The sequence below is a fragment of the Raphanus sativus genome, chromosome 9 (genome assembly GCF_000801105.2).
Source record: "Raphanus sativus cultivar WK10039 chromosome 9, ASM80110v3, whole genome shotgun sequence".
Taxonomy (NCBI): domain Eukaryota; kingdom Viridiplantae; phylum Streptophyta; class Magnoliopsida; order Brassicales; family Brassicaceae; genus Raphanus; species Raphanus sativus.
Window position 1 is genome coordinate 3,929,035 of NC_079519.1, and position 20,783 is coordinate 3,949,817.

The 20,783-nt window shown below is 36.0% G+C and overlaps 3 protein-coding genes and 1 pseudogene across 8 annotated transcripts; all 4 read left to right on the forward strand.

Moving 5' to 3' along the window:
- The first annotated feature begins 3,246 nt into the window (after positions 1-3,246).
- On the forward strand, positions 3,247-5,488 carry LOC130499808 (uncharacterized; annotated as a pseudogene). The gene is made up of 8 exons (XR_008938670.1): positions 3,247-3,465; positions 3,548-3,678; positions 3,754-3,924; positions 4,003-4,259; positions 4,353-4,488; positions 4,591-4,720; positions 4,795-5,029; positions 5,138-5,488. The product of XR_008938670.1 is annotated as an uncharacterized LOC130499808 (transcript).
- A 1,801-nt stretch (positions 5,489-7,289) lies between these two features.
- On the forward strand, positions 7,290-9,538 carry LOC130499806 (uncharacterized). Its single transcript, XM_056994228.1, has 8 exons — positions 7,290-7,514; positions 7,597-7,725; positions 7,802-7,972; positions 8,051-8,307; positions 8,401-8,536; positions 8,639-8,768; positions 8,843-9,078; positions 9,188-9,538. The coding sequence occupies exons 1-8, from the start codon at positions 7,305-7,307 to the stop codon at positions 9,362-9,364; spliced, it is 1,446 nt and encodes a 481-aa protein (XP_056850208.1). The 5' UTR covers positions 7,290-7,304; the 3' UTR covers positions 9,365-9,538.
- On the forward strand, positions 9,425-11,595 carry LOC130494543 (uncharacterized). Its single transcript, XM_056994286.1, has 7 exons — positions 9,425-9,442; positions 9,582-9,710; positions 9,791-9,955; positions 10,044-10,315; positions 10,406-10,538; positions 10,631-10,990; positions 11,077-11,595. The coding sequence occupies exons 1-7, from the start codon at positions 9,425-9,427 to the stop codon at positions 11,362-11,364; spliced, it is 1,365 nt and encodes a 454-aa protein (XP_056850266.1). The 3' UTR covers positions 11,365-11,595.
- Positions 11,596-16,546: 4,951 nt separating this feature from the next.
- Positions 16,547-20,346, forward strand: LOC108825460 (uncharacterized protein At5g08430). Of its 5 annotated transcripts, none has more exons than XM_018598748.2 (10): positions 16,547-16,717; positions 16,867-16,949; positions 17,335-17,522; positions 17,865-18,948; positions 19,144-19,247; positions 19,337-19,396; positions 19,506-19,556; positions 19,644-19,714; positions 19,797-20,010; positions 20,195-20,346. In XM_018598748.2, the coding sequence occupies exons 1-9, from the start codon at positions 16,638-16,640 to the stop codon at positions 20,005-20,007; spliced, it is 1,932 nt and encodes a 643-aa protein (XP_018454250.1). In that variant the 5' UTR covers positions 16,547-16,637; the 3' UTR covers positions 20,008-20,010; positions 20,195-20,346. The 5 variants fall into 5 exon arrangements, with proteins under 5 accessions (XP_018454250.1, XP_018454251.1, XP_018454249.1 ...); XM_018598749.2 differs by having other exon boundaries at positions 20,294-20,346; XM_018598747.2 differs by having other exon boundaries at positions 19,797-20,346.
- The last annotated feature ends 437 nt before the right edge of the window (positions 20,347-20,783 follow it).

The following is a 20,783-nucleotide window of genomic DNA, read 5'->3' on the forward strand; positions in this document are numbered from 1 at the left end:
AGAGGAGGGATTCTCCGGTTATCAGCAGGGCTTATTCCACCAAGAAGTGCCTTGCGCGAATGAACATGAATGCCTAGTTGGTGACAGAGTAGACCTTGTAAACAAAGTCACCTAACAGTAGAAGGAAAAGATGTATTAGTACATCCAGACACAGCCCATACACGAGACTCCAGAAGGCATTTGTAACAAACAGAAAAAAAACTCACAGAGCTCATCATAGGAATCATGATCGTCTACACCAATTCGACATTTCACAGTAACAGGGACGTTGGTATTATCAGCAATGGCAGACATTGCCTCTCCAACAAGCTTTACAAACAAAAACAACAAAGCGTGAGCGAGAGGGACCATCCTAAAGAAAGAGCAGATACATAAATCTTGAAAATCAAGTAGAGGAGTAAGCAACAGACCTTGAAAATCTTGAAAATCAAGTAGAGGAGTAAGAAAGAGCAGATACATAAACTTGAAAAATCAAGTAGATAAATAAAATGACTATGACGCAAGTGTATAGTTATGAATCACCACTAATTCAATACAATTATAATAAAATTAGAATTATTTATTTTTCAAAAAAATATTTTATACAAATATGATTATAAAAAACATAAATATGCTTACAAAGAAAAACACAAATATATTTACTAAGAAAGACACAAATCACTGCTATTTAAATAAGAATATGTCATGTTGATAATAGTTGGGTCCAATTTGAAAATACATAGAACCTATAAATAATATATATAATTGTTTATATGCCTGAGATATAACTGCAACAACATCAAAGAAGTTCCATAAGAATAAATTCATATTTTCAAGAAATGTCATATTTATTGTATATCGAACTCCTTATCATGAACTTAAACTCTTATTTTAAAGGTCTATCTATATCAAACTTTTTATCATACTAATCTCAATTGTGAATTTTGTATATTTTTGCCAGCTACCTTTATAAGTTCAGAGATATGAGAGAAAAATTAAATATATCCTAGAGAAAAATTAAATATATCCTAGAAAAAATGAAATATTCAGAGATATAATTGGTTACAGCCTGGATTTTATAAAAAATTATATTTCTTAAAAAATATATTCGTCCTTTTAAGGGCGGATCATAAATTTGGTTTAACTATTTGAAAAAATCGATTTACGGATGCGGGCTATGAGTATTTTATTAGGGGTGAGTGCGGGTTGGCAGATTTTGGATTGCGGATATCTACGGACCCGAAAAGTATTTCAAATAAAAAGAAGAGTAAAAACTTTTTTAAAATATGGTAATTTAAAAAAATAAAATTTTAAAAATATATAACTTTTATATAAAATATTTTTTTTTTATAATAATTAAATTAAATAATTATTTTAAACAATTTATAACCCGCAGATAACCGCAAAATTAAATAGGACGGTACCAGTACAAATTATTTGTTTGCGGGTTGTGCAAATCATATTTTTTATCGAAACAAAAATTGAAACCGCGTGTTGGAGGGTTTGACCGGCAATCCAGCCCTAACCGAGCGTATACAAGACCAACTTTTTAAATTGCTATTATTTAATAAAATATATTTTGATTAACATTTACACACAAATATGATTATAAAAAAATACAAATATAATTACAAAGAAAAAAAAAAAATGAAAATTAAATTAAAACCAAAAATAACCCGCCCTTTAAAGGGCGGGTCAAAATCTAGTTTGTTTGTTTAAAGCGATGAATCAAGCCGTCGGTTATGATTTTTAGAACTGTAGATGAAAGGACGCCATGAAAACCACATACAGAGATTCTACATCACGATTCGTCTAACTCGACATCATGAAACTCCATCGTTTAGTAGATAAACCCTAACTTACGTTTGAATTGCATCAAACAACTTACGCATAAAAGACACCGTTTCGTACGGGTTATATTAAAACGTAATTAAAACAAAAGAATAGCCCAATACATTTTTACAAGAAGCCCATTTAAAATGTTATCAGTGGACCTTAAATCTTTACAAATAGAACACACGTGAAACCCAAACGAAATTCCATAACAAAAAGAACGCGTGTCATCATATGGCTAAGCTATTTTCTGACGTGTCACTATAAGAAGAGAGTAAAACTCTTCTTTATAGTATAAAAAATATATATATATATACTAGATATGGATCCATGCGTTGAGTTTTGTTTAATATTTAAATTTATGAAAACATAGAAATGATAAAAATCTTTTTATTATAGTTTTACTATATGTAAAATTTATTTTATGAATAAAATTTCATTTTCAACATAAGTTTCTATCTGTATTTAAAAATTTAATACATGAAGGTGAATTAAGAGTTATTAGTTACTTTGGGCATAAGATTAGAGAAAATACTTAGACTTGAAAAACTAAACCGAACCTAAGCTAAAAAATAAAATACAAAAAATTAAAAGTTTAATTAAGCCAATTGAATCATTAACATTGTCATACACTTTCTTATGTTCCTCATTATTAAGATTTTCTACTTTGAATTTTCAGTTATTATAGTAATATACTTTTCGAGAAGAGAATAATACTTTATATTACAATTTTTGTGTTTCATTTTATTGTAACCACAGTGTCAATTTTATTAAACTGATCTAGATAACAAATTAACTATATGCATATAGATATCTTATTTCTAAATAGATGTAAGTATTTAAGATTTTAGAAATTAAAATCACTATTGCATATATATATATATTAATTTTGTAAACTAATTTTTTTTTGTTTAAGAAAATTAAAATTACAATAAAAAAATACATATTTATAACAATTAAACACATGTGACAATCTTAAATTTCTTATTGCATATATTTCTATAATACTAAATAAAATATTTTTATAAAAATTATTCATTTCTATAAGTTTGTAATTAATAAATATATAATTATAATTGTCATGTGTTATAATCATGTTTACTATCTTATTTAAACACATGTATCGCAATCTTAAATATATAATTAACATGTGTCGCGATCGTATTAATTAGTAATTTTGAAAAACCAAACTTTATATAATAAGATATGTATATAATATATTTCATATTTTGTAATAGAATTTAAGAAAAATCCTAACAGATAATAATAAAAGTTTTAAATCCCCCAATTAAGCTGTAATTATGTCGAGATCGATGGAGTTAAGAGTTTAAAACTCTATCCAAAGATGGGCCTTATTTACACGAGGTCCACAAGCCCATGAAACATCGCCGAAGGCTAAGAAGAAAAGCAAAAAGCAAAAAGCGATAAACTTTAGAAAACCTAATGGGTCGCAAGGGTGCTGCTGCGAAGAAGGATAAGAATCTGAAGGCGGAGGAATCTGAGAAGCGAGGGACGGTAGAAAACCTAATGGATCATCGCGAGGGTGCGGCGGGGGCGAAGGGGGAGGAATATGATAAGCAGATAGTGTCTCTGACCGAAGCAGCGGCAAAGATCGATCCTCCTCATCTTATTGATCACCTCGTCAAAGCAATGGTAAGTGCAATTTCGATCTTGATCGAGAAAAAAAAAGCCAAAAAAATTCAATTTCGATAGTTGTTTTTTTTTCTGTGAATAGAGAGAGTGTTTGTGTGGGGATGATGAGCTGTTGTCGAGGTATATACCGATTACTTTGAAGAGGCATTCTCAGGAGTAGCGTTCCCATGGGTGAAGATGTTCAAGGACGCTCCTTTGTCCACTCTCATCGATGTGAGGAGCACAATAAAAAAAAAACTATCTCTGTTTTGGATTATTCTCGAAGCTGATAATCTCATCTCTTTGCAGATTCCGTTATCTCAAATTCCTACGCCTCTCTACAAATTTTCAGTCGATTGGATCCAACAACGTCAAATTGAATATCTCTCGGATATTGTATCTTGGTTGTGTGATCGTATTCTGGACAATTTGGCTGAAGGTGGTGACAATGTTCCAGCATCTTATCGCCCCAGATCTCAGGTGATGAAACATCTTCAATGCTTGCATCTCTGTGTGTGTGTTTGTGCCGATTCTAAGTTATTTACTCTGTTTGGTTAGGCGGGACATTTTGTTGTATTGGCTATGGTATTGCGCTGTAGACCTGATTCTTTGGTTGCGGTTTTGCCTTCACTGAGGGATAAAGACACGTATCAAGGACCCGACAAGCTTCCCCTTATTGTTTGGATGATGGCTCAGGCCTCCGTAGGTGATTTATCTACTGGCTTGTATTCATGGATGTGTAACTTGCTACCGCTAGTCAGTAATGACAAGTGCTGCCCTCAGTCTTTGGATCTCGTCCTTCAATTAGCTGAGTTGTGAGTCGCATAGTGTTTTTCTTCTCTATTGATCTCTCTCCTCTCCTCTACTGTGCGAATATTCTCATCTTGTTTATTCACTTTTCATTACAGCATTTTGTCTCGTCCGGAGGCTCTCACTATACTCGTAAAAGGAGGTGGTGTTATGGAAGGACAGCGTCTGGTTCCACTTCCTTCACTTGAGATCTTGCTGCGCCTCACATTCCCTGCTCCATCCGCAAGAGTTGAGGTAATTATTTGTATTTTGAGTTTGTTTATAGAAAAAAATCTAAACATTGATGAGTTTGTGGACTCTGACCTTAAGCAATTGTCTCCGTATGTATGCTCACAGACTACAAAGAGGTTTGAGGCAATTTATCCCTTGTTGAAGGAAGTGGCTCTTTCACCAGAGAGGGCAGGAGGAGGAAGATTTGCCATGAAAAAATTATTCTCGTTTGCCTTGACCTTAGCTGGAGATAAAGGTAATTTAGTAACAATCCTTGCCTCCTCTTTTTTTTCTCCGAATTGATATGTAATGTGTTACCATTTGTTACAGGGAATCATGTCTTATTAACCAAGGAAGCTACATCAATCGCTATCAGAACTCTGACCGAAAACATAGACTGCTTTGACCTTTGGACAAACTTTATATGGATAATCCAGAAGTCAGTGTTTCTCTTCTTAAGAAGCTTGTAGACGAATGGAACAGTCATTTCTTCAGGCTATCAACATCACCAAGTGAGACTCTCACTGACATTGTCAAACAAACTATAGAGAGCTTCAGGCGTCAGGTAATGCATCTCTCTTTACACTTGTTGCAAACTATAACTAAGTAAATTGACCCATACCCTAAGCTGTATTTTCCATCGCTGACCTCACCTGCCATGTTATGTTGTTAGAACAAAAGAGCCATCGCTGAAGGAGGAGCCAATTGTTCTCTTTACAAAGAAGCTGACGAGTACTGCAAACTGATCTCTTGGAGACTCCTGCGTGTAAGTGCCATGACAGCTGGAGTAGTTACTGCTGCATCAGCAGCTCTATCATTCGCTGCAGTAGCAGCCAGCCGCTATCTATAGTTTATGTTCCGTTTTTTATTACGCCTTATCCTCTAGAGAAAGTAAGGAAACAAAATAAATATGTGTGTACGAGTGCTTGTACGTTACCGACCTGTAAGCTAGAGAAGCCTTTACAGGCCTTTACTAGATGTTGATGGACAGGCCTCATTTTTTAATCCAAAGCTTATGATATAATCTATGAATCCAAAGGTTATGATGTTGATGGACAGGCCTCTTTCTCAGCTCCCTAGCTATTTTCTTCAATTCTTGTCCTCAATAGAACCTTCTCTTTTACTTCTTCCAGCATCGCACCGACGATTGAGTGGACAGACAATCACTACAGGACGCTTGTGATACGAAGGCTTATAATTCAGATGGACAAATGGGCAAATTGGCCAGCGAACCAGAATAACATGGGCTGGGTTAAGTGTCTTTTAACCCTAGATACCCTTTAGTATATAAGATTAGGTTTGATTAGAGAGATCTTTTATGTATGATATCTCAAATAATTTTTACAAAATCTAATTTGAATGTCGTTGATGTGTTAGGCTATTGTGGGAAACAGTAAAACAAAAGTGGGCAAGTATTTTGCTAGTAGATTTCCCTTGTCGCTGATGGAAGTGCATCAAATTATGTATGATATCTTCAAGATCAAGGAGGATTTCAAAACCTTCTTCAAAGAAGCTTAGCTTAAAGAAGTTTAGTGTACAACATAATAAATAATCAATTGTTAATTGGTGTGACTATGTATCTACGTCCTTTAAATTTACTTGTTTGGTCATAAACTATAAACTGGTTATTGTTCAAGCTTAGAGATTTTTTTGAATAGCGATAATCATAGAGCTTTGTGGTTATTTTTCATCTCATCGCTAGATAAGTATAGAGATTTGTTTGGATTATGAGCTTTGATTATTTCACGCTCGTCTGCAGTTCATGAGATTTCATAGAGAAAATTTGCATGAAACAAATTTAGATATGTGGCATTGAGATAAATAGCTCACTTGTTTGTGGCACCATTTTCAGTTTATATGTGGGCTCATCACTTGGTTTACTGCAGATGAAATCAGAGGAATTGGCAGAGAGAGATAGCACAACACAAGGCAAGCCTGACTCTTTTCTGAGAAGGACATCCATAGCTAAGCGAAACACAATTTGTAGTGTCCGAGTCTTTGGGTTTGTTTCAAATTCGTCGTCATTTGAACAAGTCTTCCGAGTATACTCAAGTACTTTTATGATCTTTGTTATTGCAATACTTCTTATTTTTCAGAGTTCTATTGTGTTAGTTTGACTATATATATTTCCAATGTTTTTCATATTTCTAACTGATTGCCCTTGGCTATAATTTTTTTTAACTACTTTGAAATCCAGCTAGTAGCGTCTAACATATAATGTTTTGGTTCAGAAAATCATATATGCCAAACATAAGACATTCTCTATGGGCTCTTATCAATACCTAAATTCAATTTTAGAAAAAGAAAATATAAACCACTCCAATCATATCATATTTTATGCAATTTAATGATCATAGATAGTGCATAACAAAATCTAAACTACTTGATTAATTTGCTAGATGTTCTCGAAAATCATTTGTTCCAAAATACCAAGATAAGCTTAGCCATTTTATACACCAAATAATTTCTCTGGATCCTCAAATTAATGAGCATAATTTTCTATCTTATTTAAACACATGTATCGCAATCTTAAATATATAATTAACATGTGTCGCGATCGTATTAATTAGTAATTTTGAAAAACCAAACTTTATATAATAAGATATGTATATATATATTTCATATTTTGTAATAGAATTTAAGAAAAATCCTAACAGATAATAATAAAAGTTTTAAATCCCCCAATTAAGCTGTAATTATGTCGAGATCGATGGAGTTAAGAGTTTAAAACTCTATCCAAAGATGGGCCTTATTTACACGAGGTCCACAAGCCCATGAAACATCGCCGAAGGCTAAGAAGAAAAGCAAAAAGCAAAAAGCGATAAACTTTAGAAAACCTAATGGGTCGCAAGGGTGCTGCTGCGAAGAAGGATAAGAATCTGAAGGCGGAGGAATCTGAGAAGCGAGGGACGGTAGAAAACCTAATGGATCATCGCGAGGGTGCGGCGGGGGCGAAGGGGGAGGAATATGATAAGCAGATAGTGTCTCTGACCGAAGCAGCGGCAAAGATCGATCCTCCTCATCTTATTGATCACCTCGTCAAAGCAATGGTAAGTGCAATTTCGATCTTGATCGAGAAAAAAAAAGCCAAAAAAATTCAATTTCGATAGTTGTTTTTTTTTCTGTGAATAGAGAGAGTGTTTGTGTGGGGATGATGAGCTGTTGTCGAGGTATACCGATTACTTTGAAGAGGCATTCTCAGGAGTAGCGTTCCCATGGGTGAAGATGTTCAAGGACGCTCCTTTGTCCACTCTCATCGATGTGAGGAGCACAATAAAAAAAAAAACTATCTCTGTTTTGGATTATTCTCGAAGCTGATAATCTCATCTCTTTGCAGATTCCGTTATCTCAAATTCCTACGCCTCTCTACAAATTTTCAGTCGATTGGATCCAACAACGTCAAATTGAATATCTCTCGGATATTGTATCTTGGTTGTGTGATCGTATTCTGGACAATTTGGCTGAAGGTGGTGACAATGTTCCAGCATCTTATCGCCCCAGATCTCAGGTGATGAAACATCTTCAATGCTTGCATCTCTGTGTGTGTGTTTGTGCCGATTCTAAGTTATTTACTCTGTTTGGTTAGGCGGGACATTTTGTTGTATTGGCTATGGTATTGCGCTGTAGACCTGATTCTTTGGTTGCGGTTTTGCCTTCACTGAGGGATAAAGACACGTATCAAGGACCCGACAAGCTTCCCCTTATTGTTTGGATGATGGCTCAGGCCTCCGTAGGTGATTTATCTACTGGCTTGTATTCATGGATGTGTAACTTGCTACCGCTAGTCAGTAATGACAAGTGCTGCCCTCAGTCTTTGGATCTCGTCCTTCAATTAGCTGAGTTGTGAGTCGCATAGTGTTTTTCTTCTCTATTGATCTCTCTCCTCTCCTCTACTGTGCGAATATTCTCATCTTGTTTATTCACTTTTCATTACAGCATTTTGTCTCGTCCGGAGGCTCTCACTATACTCGTAAAAGGAGGTGGTGTTATGGAAGGACAGCGTCTGGTTCCACTTCCTTCACTTGAGATCTTGCTGCGCCTCACATTCCCTGCTCCATCCGCAAGAGTTGAGGTAATTATTTGTATTTTGAGTTTGTTTATAGAAACAAATCTAAACATTGATGAGTTTGTGGACTCTGACCTTAAGCAATTGTCTCCGTATGTATGCTCACAGACTACAAAGAGGTTTGAGGCAATTTATCCCTTGTTGAAGGAAGTGGCTCTTTCACCAGAGAGGGCAGGAGGAGGAAGATTTGCCATGAAAAAATTATTCTCGTTTGCCTTGACCTTAGCTGGAGATAAAGGTAATTTAGTAACAATCCTTGCCTCCTCTTTTTTTTCTCCGAATTGATATGTAATGTGTTACCATTTGTTACAGGGAATCATGTCTTATTAACCAAGGAAGCTACATCAATCGCTATCAGAACTCTGACCGAAAACATAGACTGCTTTGACCTTTGGGACAAACTTTATATGGATAATCCAGAAGTCAGTGTTTCTCTTCTTAAGAAGCTTGTAGACGAATGGAACAGTCATTTCTTCAGGCTATCAACATCACCAAGTGAGACTCTCACTGACATTGTCAAACAAACTATAGAGAGCTTCAGGCGTCAGGTAATGCATCTCTCTTTACACTTGTTGCAAACTATAACTAAAGTAAATTGACCCATACCCTAAGCTGTATTTTCCATCGCTGACCTCACCTGCCATGTTATGTTGTTAGAACAAAAGAGCCATCGCTGAAGGAGGAGCCAATTGTTCTCTTTACAAAGAAGCTGACGAGTACTGCAAACTGATCTCTTGGAGACTCCTGCGTGTAAGTGCCATGACAGCTGGAGTAGTTACTGCTGCATCAGCAGCTCTATCATTCGCTGCAGTAGCAGCCAGCCGCTATCTATAGTTTATGTTCCGTTTTTTATTACGCCTTATCCTCTAGAGAAAGTAAGGAAACAAAATAAATATGTGTGTACGAGTGCTTGTACGTTACCGACCTGTAAGCTAGAGAAGCCTTTACAGGCCTTTACTAGATGTTGATGGACAGGCCTCATTTTTTAATCCAAAGCTTATGATATAATCTATGAATCCAAAGGTTATGATGTTTTTTTTTCTGTGAATAGAGAGAGTGTTTGTGTGGGGATGATGAGCTGTTGTCGAGGTATACCGATTACTTTGAAGAGGCATTCTCAGGAGTAGCGTTCCCATGGGTGAAGATGTTCAAGGACGCTCCTTTGTCCACTCTCATCGATGTGAGCCCTTTGATTTTCGAATGAAATAAAATTAAAACGACTCAGTCTTGAAGCTGATCAATCTCAATGTCTCATTGCAGGTTCCGTTATCTCATATTCCTGATTCTGTCTACGGAACAACACGCAATTGGCTCGACATGCCTCCAGTTGAACTTGAGGATTTCTCTGCCTTCGTACTGCGTGCGTTTGATCAGATCCTCCTCGATTTGGAAGCACAACAAGGAGGTGGTGACTCCAAATCTCAGGTGATCAATCTATCAAATTCATTTGCTCATGTGATTTCAAATGGTTAAAGTCATTTAACCAAACTCTGTCATCATCCGGTGTATTTAGGTGGGAATGTTAGTTGCGTTAGCCATCGTTTTGCGTTGTAAACCTGAGGCTTTGGTTCCTGTCTTACCCATTCTGAGAGAGTCTCCTAAGTATCAGGGACACGACAAGCTTCCCGTTACTGTTTGGATGTTGGCTCAGGCCTCCAAAAGTAACGATCTATGTCTTGGCTTGTATTCATGGTCACATAACTTGCTACCACTTGTCACAGTCAGTAGTAAGAAGCGTTGCTATATCCCTCAGTCTATGGATCTAATCCTGCAATTCGTTGAGGAGTAAGTCAGTCGCATACTGTTTTCAGATTTGTCATCTCCTTTGCTTGTATTGTAACTATCAAATCTCTTTTATGCACTTGTCTTAATTAGGATTCTGTCGCGTCCAAGGGCTCCGGCCATACTTGTAGATGGAGCTCTTAGGGAAGGAGAGCCGCTCATTCCACTTACTTCATTTGAGATCTTGGTGCGTCTCGCATTCCCTGCTCCAGACGCAAGAGTAGAGGTAAAATTTTATTTATCAAAAACTAAACTAAACCTTAAAATCATGATTGTGCTGCTTGATTCTGATCACAAGCATGGATGGTCTCTGTACAGTCTACAGCAAGGGTTGAGGCAATATATCCCTTGCTGAAGGACGTGGCTCTTTCACCAGATATGCCAGGAGGAAGCAACGCCGGGAAGCAGATGTTCACTTTTTCCTTGAGATCAGCCAGAAAGGGTATTGTTACAGGAAATCCTGTTTTAGCCGAGGAAGCTACATCTATCGCTGTCTGGTGTGTGATGGAAAGCGTTGACTGCTTTGAGCACTGGGACATTCTCTATAGGGAGAATCTAGAAGCTAGTGTTGCTCTTCTTAAAGAGCTGCTAGGCCAAAGGATGTTTTTCCGCAAGCTATCAACATCACCAAGCGATACTCTCACTGTCAATCAAACTATGGAGAGCTTCAGGCGTAAGGTAAATCCATCTCTCTTTACTCTTCTTGCTGATTTGTAAGCTGTATTTTCCATCTTTGACCTCACCTGCCCATTTTATGTTCTCAGAACAAAAAAGCCATCGCTGAAGGAGGATCCAATCGTTCTCTTTACAAAGAAGCTGACAAGTACTGCACACTGATCTCGTGGAGAATCTCCCGTGGAGATGATGGAGGCTTCAGAATGACACCCATTAATGTTTTGGTTCTAGCTGCTGTCGGAGCTTCTGTGGGAGTTGCTGTAGGAGCTGCTACTTTCGGAGCTGCTACTCTCGGAGCTGTAGACGTTGCTGTCGGAGCTCTCGGCGCTACTGTCGGAGCTGCTGCTGTCGGAGCTCTTATTGCATCATTCCACTAGCGTAGTCACAAAGTTGCAGTGCGCACACAAAAAAAAAAAGTTATAAAGAGTTTGCTAGCCGGGCAGAGGTGCACCAAATATGAATTTGCGGCGAATCTTCATCATGAGTCCGTGTAGATATCTTTTGATATTCTTCTTCTAATACTTAGAACCACATATCTCATGCAAGATGTGCTGATGGCAAGATCTTATGAATGCTTTTGAGATATTCATATTTTGTTTAGTACTTCACACACCCAGACTCGGAAACAAAAAGCCTCCATAGAGTCCAATTTTACTGCAAATGTAAATCCATCAATAAGGGACTTCAAAAATTGGCAGATATATAAGTATTGATAACACTTTAAGAAACAACTGTCTTTATATTTTTTAAAAAGTTATTTGGAAAGAAATTATTATAGGTAACATCTAAAGCTTTTAATAATGGCATCACTAAAATATTCATAACAATATGTGTGTATGTATTTGGAAAAACGCCATTTAAATCCTAAACTTACCAAAATAAGTCAAAAAAGCTTGAACTTTCGGTTAAGCCCAAATAATCCCAAATTTTTAAAATTTTCTCACAATAATCCCAAACTTATGTTGACTGTACCTTTTAAAACATGTCAAAAGTCAAACGTTAATTTATGTTAAACTTCGGTTGGTTAATTAAACTGTGCGTTTTGCTCTATCATTAAAAACATAAATCCGTGTTTTCTCTACTTCTTCATGGACTATGCAAATACATAATTCCTAAAAAAATACTTTTCACCATGGGATCAACTTCAAGAAAAGTTGAACTTCATGTATCAGAAAATACTCTTCACCATGTCAAGGACATGACAAACGTCAATTTATGTTAAACTTCCGTTAGTTAATTAAACTGTGCGTTTTGCTCTATCATTAAAAACATAAACCCGTGTCTTCTCTACTTCTTCATGGACTCTGCAAATACATAATTCCTAAAGAAAAAGCTTTTTTCTGATCGATGATTTTTATTTTCATATTATTTATACATATTGTAAAAGCTTTATCAAACTATAGCCAGAAGCTTGTCATGTCCTTGATACATGAGCTTCTCCCTCAGTATCATCAACAAATGTAACATGGCAGAGAGATGGAAAGTACAAGTGAATGGCAGGTAAAACTAGTCACAAGCGCATGAAAACTATGCACTTGTCTTTATTAGGCTTCTGTCGCGCCCAAGGGCTCGGACCATACTTGTAGATGGAGCTCTTAGAGAACGAGATCCGCTGATTCCATTTACTTCATTTGAGATCTTGGTGCGTCTCGCATTCCCCGCTCTATCTCGCACCCGAACTCGACCCGAACAGGTACCCGAACGTCCACCCCTATCACCTGCCCATGTTATGTCTTTAGAACAAAAGAGCTATCGCTAAAGGAGGAGCTAATTGTTCTCTTTACAAAGAAGCTGACAATTACTGCACACTGATCTCGAAGAGTCTCTCAAGTGGCAAGAGTCTCTCAAGTGGCTGCTTCGAGTTGACACCTATTACTGCTGCGGTTCTAGTCTTTGCCGGATCCGCTGCCGGAGCTGCTGCTGCACTTCTTGTATTACGTTAACATCTTCTGTATTTAGAAAAGAGAGAATCAACACAATAATAGCACAAAGTTTCTTTCAAGAGCATGACACATCAGATTTTTAAATCATTATGGGAGTGACATGTCATTAACTGAAAAAAGTTCAACATCCAATGAATTTTTTTTATTAATACACATCTATTTTGTTATCGACACATCACATGAATAATCTTTCTAAACTAAAAAACCTAATGCGTGTTGAATTTTAACATGCTTTGCTCTCGACGAACGTGCATCAGAGTAAAAGAAAAAATGGAAACTCAAGGGTATATACATGGAAGATGCAGGATGCGATTATGGTGGTGGCAATCTAAGAGTTTGCGAAGCTGCTGTTATGCTTCCTCGAGGATCGTTATCTCTGCATCTTATCGGAAAATCCAATTTACTCGGTGAATTCATTTCTCCTCTGATTCTTGAAAATTTTGAGAAAAAGACGCATAACGAGGATCACACAAATGGGACTTAATACAAATAGGAACACAAATCAATCTCAGATGGAAAAAAGAGTAATTAAGGTGAAAACCATGAGATAATAATGTGGATAATTTGATCTAACATTTTTATGCAAGAGTGGCAAGCAGTTAACAAATGTGTTTGCATTGAACCTTTGATTAAACACACAAAGAGAAGGTGAAATCAAGAGAGAAGAAGTGGAAGCAAGGAAGCTTGCCACACAAGAAAAGAAGAATGAAGAAGTGACCAAGGAGTCACTTAGAAGAGGAACAACGAAGTTTAGCAGAGAAGAAGCTACAAAGAAGAAAGAAGAAGATGATAAAAAAGAGACTTCACGTGCAAGAAACAGAGGATCTAGAAGTAGACCAACGTGGACATTAAGTCAAAGTAAGTTGGGTTGTGTAACTAGAAGTTACACAACAAAAAGAATAAGAGTATTAGTTTAGTTAAGCCAACAAAAAAGAGTGAAGTGTTGGTTTAAGTCTAGCTAGATAGAATTGTTAGGAGTTGTTAGTAGAGGTAAGGTGTGTGTAGTAGTAGTTAGTGAGAAAACTACTACAAGAATGTGCTTGTGTTGATGTAAGAAAAAGAATCCAATTCTAAAAAGAAAAATAGTTGGAGAAAGAACGATGTAGACAATTAAAGATAAACTCACTTCTCTCTCTACAAGAACAAAGACAGACGTGAGAGAGTAAAGGGGCTGTGAGTGTGTGCATGTGTGATGATACACAAGTAGAAACAGAGAGAGTGAGTGAATAAAAACAGACTGAGAAAGAGAAGAGCTGGCCATGCGCGAGTGAAGAGGCCAAGCCAAAATCAGAACAAAGTGTAGGACGGAAGTTGAATGAAATATGAAGACGTGAAGGTAAAAATTACAATAATAAGACTACTCTGTTTTCAGTGTGAAGCTCTTGTATGATTGATCACATTTAGAGGTTTTAAAGGCTCTACTTGATGCCATGTTCTCTGCTTGCTCTATCACTTTAAATCTAAAAACCAAAAAAAAATGAGACATGCTTGTCTACAATTTTTATAAGAATATTATAAGAACATTATAGTATGCTCGCGCGATTGAAATGAAGAAAACAAACAATGTCAACAATCAAAAGTGTTGTTTACAGACTAAACAATCTACAAACAAAAAAAAACTGTTTTTTTTTTTTCATTCCCTTTGTTAAGAGAAAGAGGTGGCATTCTAAGGAATACCAAGAAGAAACACCATGAAGCTTTCTTTACTGTTATGACATTAAATATATATATATATTTTTTTTTTTAGAATCATAACAACAAAGAGAATAGTCACATAACAACTTTCAAAATTTATATAAAAATATAGAAATGCCAAATAACATATATGAGGGAATTTAGTAAAAGTGACAAATTTAAATGGAAAAACTTGGAAAAAATAAAATTTAAAATTGCCATTCTATAAAAATAGAGGTGTCTAATGGTATAACTCAAATTGGAATAGACATAAAGTTTTAAAATATGCAAATTACCAAAATATATACAAAGTAATTATTTACCTTTTGGTTTGAATCAATTTTAAATAGTTATAGTTGGAATTTAGTATTACATTGATTCTATTGATATTTTATTCAAAATATTTATTTTATTCAAAATATTTATTTTATTTATTACAGTTTATGAAAATTTTATATCAAAAACTATAAATAAAATAATATACTCTCTTTATTTTAGAAAGATCCATAGTCTAGAAAAAGATTTGTTTCAAAAAGATACATTTTTTACCTTTTCAATGTACTATTTGATAAAAAATTGTAAATTTCAAAAAAAGTTAATAGTGTTTATTAGATTTCTATTGTCTAAAAGTTATGAAAACTTGCTATTCACAAAAATAGTGCATTTACAATCAAATTTTAATGTGTTTTCTTAATATAATGAAAAGTCAAAAATATATATGTTTTGAAACGGAAAGAGTATAAAATATTCCGCGGCATAGCACGGATGCTTATCTAGTTAGTTCAATATAGCTAAGAGGAGCTCAAATTAGAGAAATTCCCATTGAGTGAGTGACATAAGAGTTTAAACATATACCTTTTGTGTTAGTACTCTTATCAGATTTGATATAATATGAAGCTGGTTAATTCCGGTTCTGCCTTGTTCTAAGGGCTATCGTTCCATGTTGGTTTTTATTGCCAATTTGACTGGTTAATTCCGGTTTACGTCTATGCCTAGTATCTTTATTGTTTTGATGTTTAGATTAATTTTGCATTCTGCTACAAGTTACCTCTGTACTTTCTCTCCCCCTTTGATAAATGATAATGAAAAGTATTTTAAAAAGATATATAATATGAAACTGAAATGTTTGATTTTTAGTAGTTGTTAGGAAAATAAAAATTGTGGTGTATACATCAATATTTTTGAATTATCTCAATTATACTTTATTGTAATTATTTAAAATTTTATTTTTAGAGTTTTAGAAAACAAAAAAACGATTTAAGTTTCTTTCTACTATCTTAAATTTTATCTCAAATTTTTATCTCAAATATTCTCTCTCTTATTCTGGTTAGTTTAGTAGATAAAATTGGGGTGGAGACTCTTGTTGATAGGGCCCTTCACTATGGAAAGGGATACATGAAAAACTAGAACGAGAATTGAGAAGACGTATTATTCAACTCGTGGTCTTAACTATCAATGGGGTTGTAGGTTATCGAAGACGTATTATTCAACTCAGTACGTGAGTCCCACAAGTCTCCCACTAACTCATCAGATACAAGACTCTTGATTCAAGAGCGTATGGTTTACATCTTGAAGCTGTCCTTTTGATTTCTACTTGTGTCGTTTTGTTTTGTTTGTGTAATAATTTGCGGCAAAAATGTTAATAAATTTATTTTTATACTACTTGAAACAACGTTTTATCCAAAATCTTTTATGTATAACGCAACCGCTACATTGCCCAAACGGATATAACGAAACAAATTCCTGCAATAGATCACATGAAATATACGTTAAAAGTTGCTTAAAAAAGGTATTTCATTTTACGATATTACCCTCTGAAGTTGTGCGTGCCCCAGATTCGTGACGAGGATATAATAGACAAAGTAACCAAAAAATCGCGTTTCGACGTGTAACGTTGGACGCTTGGTGATTGGTTAAATATATACTTTTGTGTTGAACAAAGTAAAAAAAAAAAGGTGACATCTTTTGCTTCCCCCGTCGTCACTAGGTCAAAGCCAAGTAGAGCGACTCGAGAGTGAAAGCGACGGCAAGAGATGGCGGAGGAGGAGAAAGAGTGGGAGGACTGGTGCTTCATCTGCAAAGACGGTGGTAGTCTAATGCTCTGTGACTACAAGTCAGTCTCTACTCTCTCTCTCTTGACCTCTTGATAATTGAGTAGAGATCTGCATAAAAAATAATCAAAACTTTAGTTATAAATCAGACCAACTGTTGTCACGTATACGCATATCTACCTCCTGTCTCATTGTGCTTTGGTCGTTTCAGGGACTGTCCAAAAGCTTATCATGCCTCTTGCGTTGAAAATGATATTCCAGCTGGAGAGAGTGACGATTCTTCTTATATCTGCGGTAAAAATAGTGCTAATCTTTCTCATTGCAATATATTTATATAATCATTTTGTAATTAGCACTCCTTGATTAGTTTAATTGTTTTATGTCGGGAAATGAGAGACACTGAAAGAGAATATAGTCTGAGCTTCCTTTTTTTTTTTTATAATCATTATCCATATAAAGTTTGTTTCTTTATCCCTCCAGAAGCCATTGCTAACTCAAAGTAACGACCTTTGGATCATTTTTATTTTCTTTTCCTTTATCTAAACATCACTGAACTGAGTCTTTACCTTGTTAGGTTCTTGGGTCTGTTAAAGTTTCGGAAGATAAGGGTACTGGTATTTGTAATGCTTGCTTTATGGAGGAGGGATTAGTGTTTAATTGTGAATTTGTTAATTTTCAGAATGGCACAGTTGCTACTTGTGTGGGAAGAGACCGAAGCTGCTCTGTCTCTGTTGCCCACATTCTGTATGTGAAAGCTGTGTTACTCATGCTGAGTTTATTCACCTCAAACCGAACAAAGGGTTATGCAACCAGTGCCAGGAGTATGTTGTTGTTTTGGAAGAGATTCAAAAGTATGATGCTGCTGGGGTATGTTTCTAACCATTATATATATATCAAAATTATTTCATTTTAACCCTGATTTTGATGCCAAGCCTCTACTTATCTTGAAGTTTTGATAGCCATCTGTTGTAGATACTTAATGTGTTTAGGAAATGATAGAGAAATCTATTTACATTTTAGATGTCTTGAATGGAATGAAATATATATCCATTAGGGTTAGCATATGTTAAAACTTGTCATATATTGTCATTTTTTCTTTAATTGAAAGTGATAACACAAATGTTAACTACTTAATGTTTATACATAAGACTTACTCTGACATCTGAAATGTTATTCTTCTCTGCTTACCATTCCTTTGCTGGTTTGCAGGATAAGCTCGACCTAACTGATACGGATACATTTGAGTGCCTGTTTCTCGAGTGTTGGGAGATAGCAAAAAAACAAGAAGACATCACTTTTGAGGATGTCCTTCGCGCTAAACGTTCACAAAGGAAAGTTACCAAGTTAAGGCACAAAGATGCTCCCAGATCTTCACTCAACGATGCACACACTTCAAAGTTACGGAATCAAGTCGCCAAGCTGAAGCACATAGTTGATCGTAAGCATTCACTGTCTGACCACAAAGACGTCCGCAGATCTTCGCTCAGTGATGCATACACTACTTCAAAGTCACAGAAGCAAGTCGCCAAGCTGAAGCACAGAGTTGATGATGCGGAAGATTATAAAGCGGTGGGCAAAAACAAGCACACGGTGTTTATCAGATGGTGTTCAAAGCCGCTCATTGACTTCCTGACATCAATAGGGGAAGATACAAGACGTGCAATGTCACAGCACAACGTGGAGTCTGTTATCCTCAAATACATAAATCAGGAAAACCTGCTTGACCAGATAAAGAAGAAGAAAGTTCGTTGCGATGAGAAGCTGTATTCTATCTTCGGCAAGAGGTCTGTGAAACAAAGAAAGATTCATAGACTTTTAGATGCTCACTTCAAAGACAACCTTGAGCCGTTGGAATGTAACAACCTTGAGCCGTGCAAGAAGAAGCAGAGGATAGAAATGTCACATGAGAAAACTTATGAGAAGGAAGTGAAACCACAAATCTGGCCAACCAAGGCTTGTAAAAATGAAGTGAAACCTCAAATCTGGCCAGCCAAGACGTGTGAAAATGAAGTGAAACCTGAAATGAAGCCAACGGAGACGTGTGAAAAGGAAGTGAAACCTGAAATGAAGCCAACGGAGACTTGTGAAAAGGAAGTGAAACCTGAAATGCGGCCAACTGGTTTCGCTGCGATCAATGCAGATAATATAAAGCGTGTTTATGTGCGGAAGAGTTTGGTTCTGGAGTTATTGAAGAAGCATACAGAGAGCTTTGAGGAAAAGGTAGTGGGATGCTTTGTGAAAGTGAGGAATGACCCTAGGGACCGTATACCATACCAGGTCTTGCAGGTTACAGGTAACAAGAACTTGTGATTTATTAGCAATTGCTTTCTATTATAGGCTTTGCTGTTTCTTCTATCTTCTAGATTTTAGATAATTTTGAATGTTATCCTTTTCATCTGTTACATCGCAGCCTTAGACATTGTAATATTGTCCTATTGTCACAATCACTCTTACAGCTACACTTCTTCTTTTTGTCTTTTTTCTGTAGGCATTAAAACTGCTGATGACCATAGTCAGGGCCTGCTTCTTGATGTTGCTGGTATGACAAGTAGTGTTAGCATTTCCAAGTTGGATGATTCCGACATAAGCAAGGTGACTGGTTACACAAGTGGTTAAAAAGCTTCCTTTGATTTTTTTTACTTTAATTTCCTAAATGCCAAAACTTCCATTTTCCTCTTCAGGAAGAGATTGAACATTTGAAGAAAAAAGTGACAAGTGGACTTTTGAGACAGCCAACTGTTGTAAGTTGTTAAATGAAATCTAGATCTCTGTGTATCACAAATGATTAGGGTTCTCTGTTTCAAATATGGCTATTTTTTAACTTCATTGAGGTGACGAATCTCTTTGTAGGTTGAGATGGAGCAGAAGGCTAAGGCTCTCCATGAAGATATAACAAAACATGTGAGTATATATATATCTCTGAAATCAAATAATGTCTTTGGTGCTGCTTCTCACATTTATTGTGTGAATACTTAAAAAAAAAAACAGTGGATTGCAAGGCAGCTTATCATCCTGCAGAAACGCGTCAACTGTGCTAATGAGAAAGGACGGAGAGAAGAATATCCTTTAAGATCATATCATCTAAACAAATACATTTAAATCGTTTTTTTTCATATGATCCCTTACATTGAACAACTTAACTATTGCGGGGGTCTATTGTACATTAGACGAGTATTTGGAGCAGAGAGAGCGTCTCCAAAAACCGTCAGAGCAGGAGAGACTATTAAGAGAGACTCCAAGGATCATTGAAGACCTCATTGAGATTAAACGAGAACCAGCCGCATCCTCAGAGAGCAGCAAACAAGGGAACATGAGTGGTATGTCTCAGGAGGCGGCGATAGAGATCGACTGATGAGTGAGTAACCAAGATTCTAAGAAACATCTTCAATAGAAAGTAGATTGATGTTCTTGTGGATCTTTATATGTGTGTGTGTGTGTAGTTTGCGTTAGGAAACTAAGTATGAAAGTTAGCTCTTCCACTAGAACTTAGGAAAAAATTCGGCTAATCTCTTAATTTTGGCACTGGCATGCTATTGCAGAAACAATGAATCTAGGAGGGCTGCCTATGTTTTGGGTACTCTTGTATGATGGTCATGTAAGTAACATGACATTGTTTCATGTTCATGTATGTTTTATAGGGCCAGTGACATGATCCGTTCTTAAGAGAACTTGGAGTCCAAACTATTTGCTATCTGTTGGACTCTTTCTCTTGCTTGCCCATACTTAACTGACTCGTCCAAATCCAGAGCCTGTGATTATAATCTTACAAAGTTGATGTTATTTTGGTTTCTAGCTTCGGTCGTTTGCGTGAGGACTTTGTGTTTGACCACAGATCGGTCGCTGTTTATCTAGCTGTGTCATCAATCTCCTCTTTGTTTTGTTGAGTAAGAAAATCTTAAAGCAAAATGAGAGGTGACTAATACAAAGTTAAACACGAAATGATACGTCATGTGTTAGAAACAGACCACATGGTATGTTACATCAAAGTTTACCTTTTTTTTTTGTCACGAACATCAAAGTTTACCTATAAATTTGCAAAATGCTAAAAAAAAATTTCATTGTAATCAATTTTTTTTCTATCAAACATTAAAAATAACAGACCACATGATTCGGTAATAACAGACCACA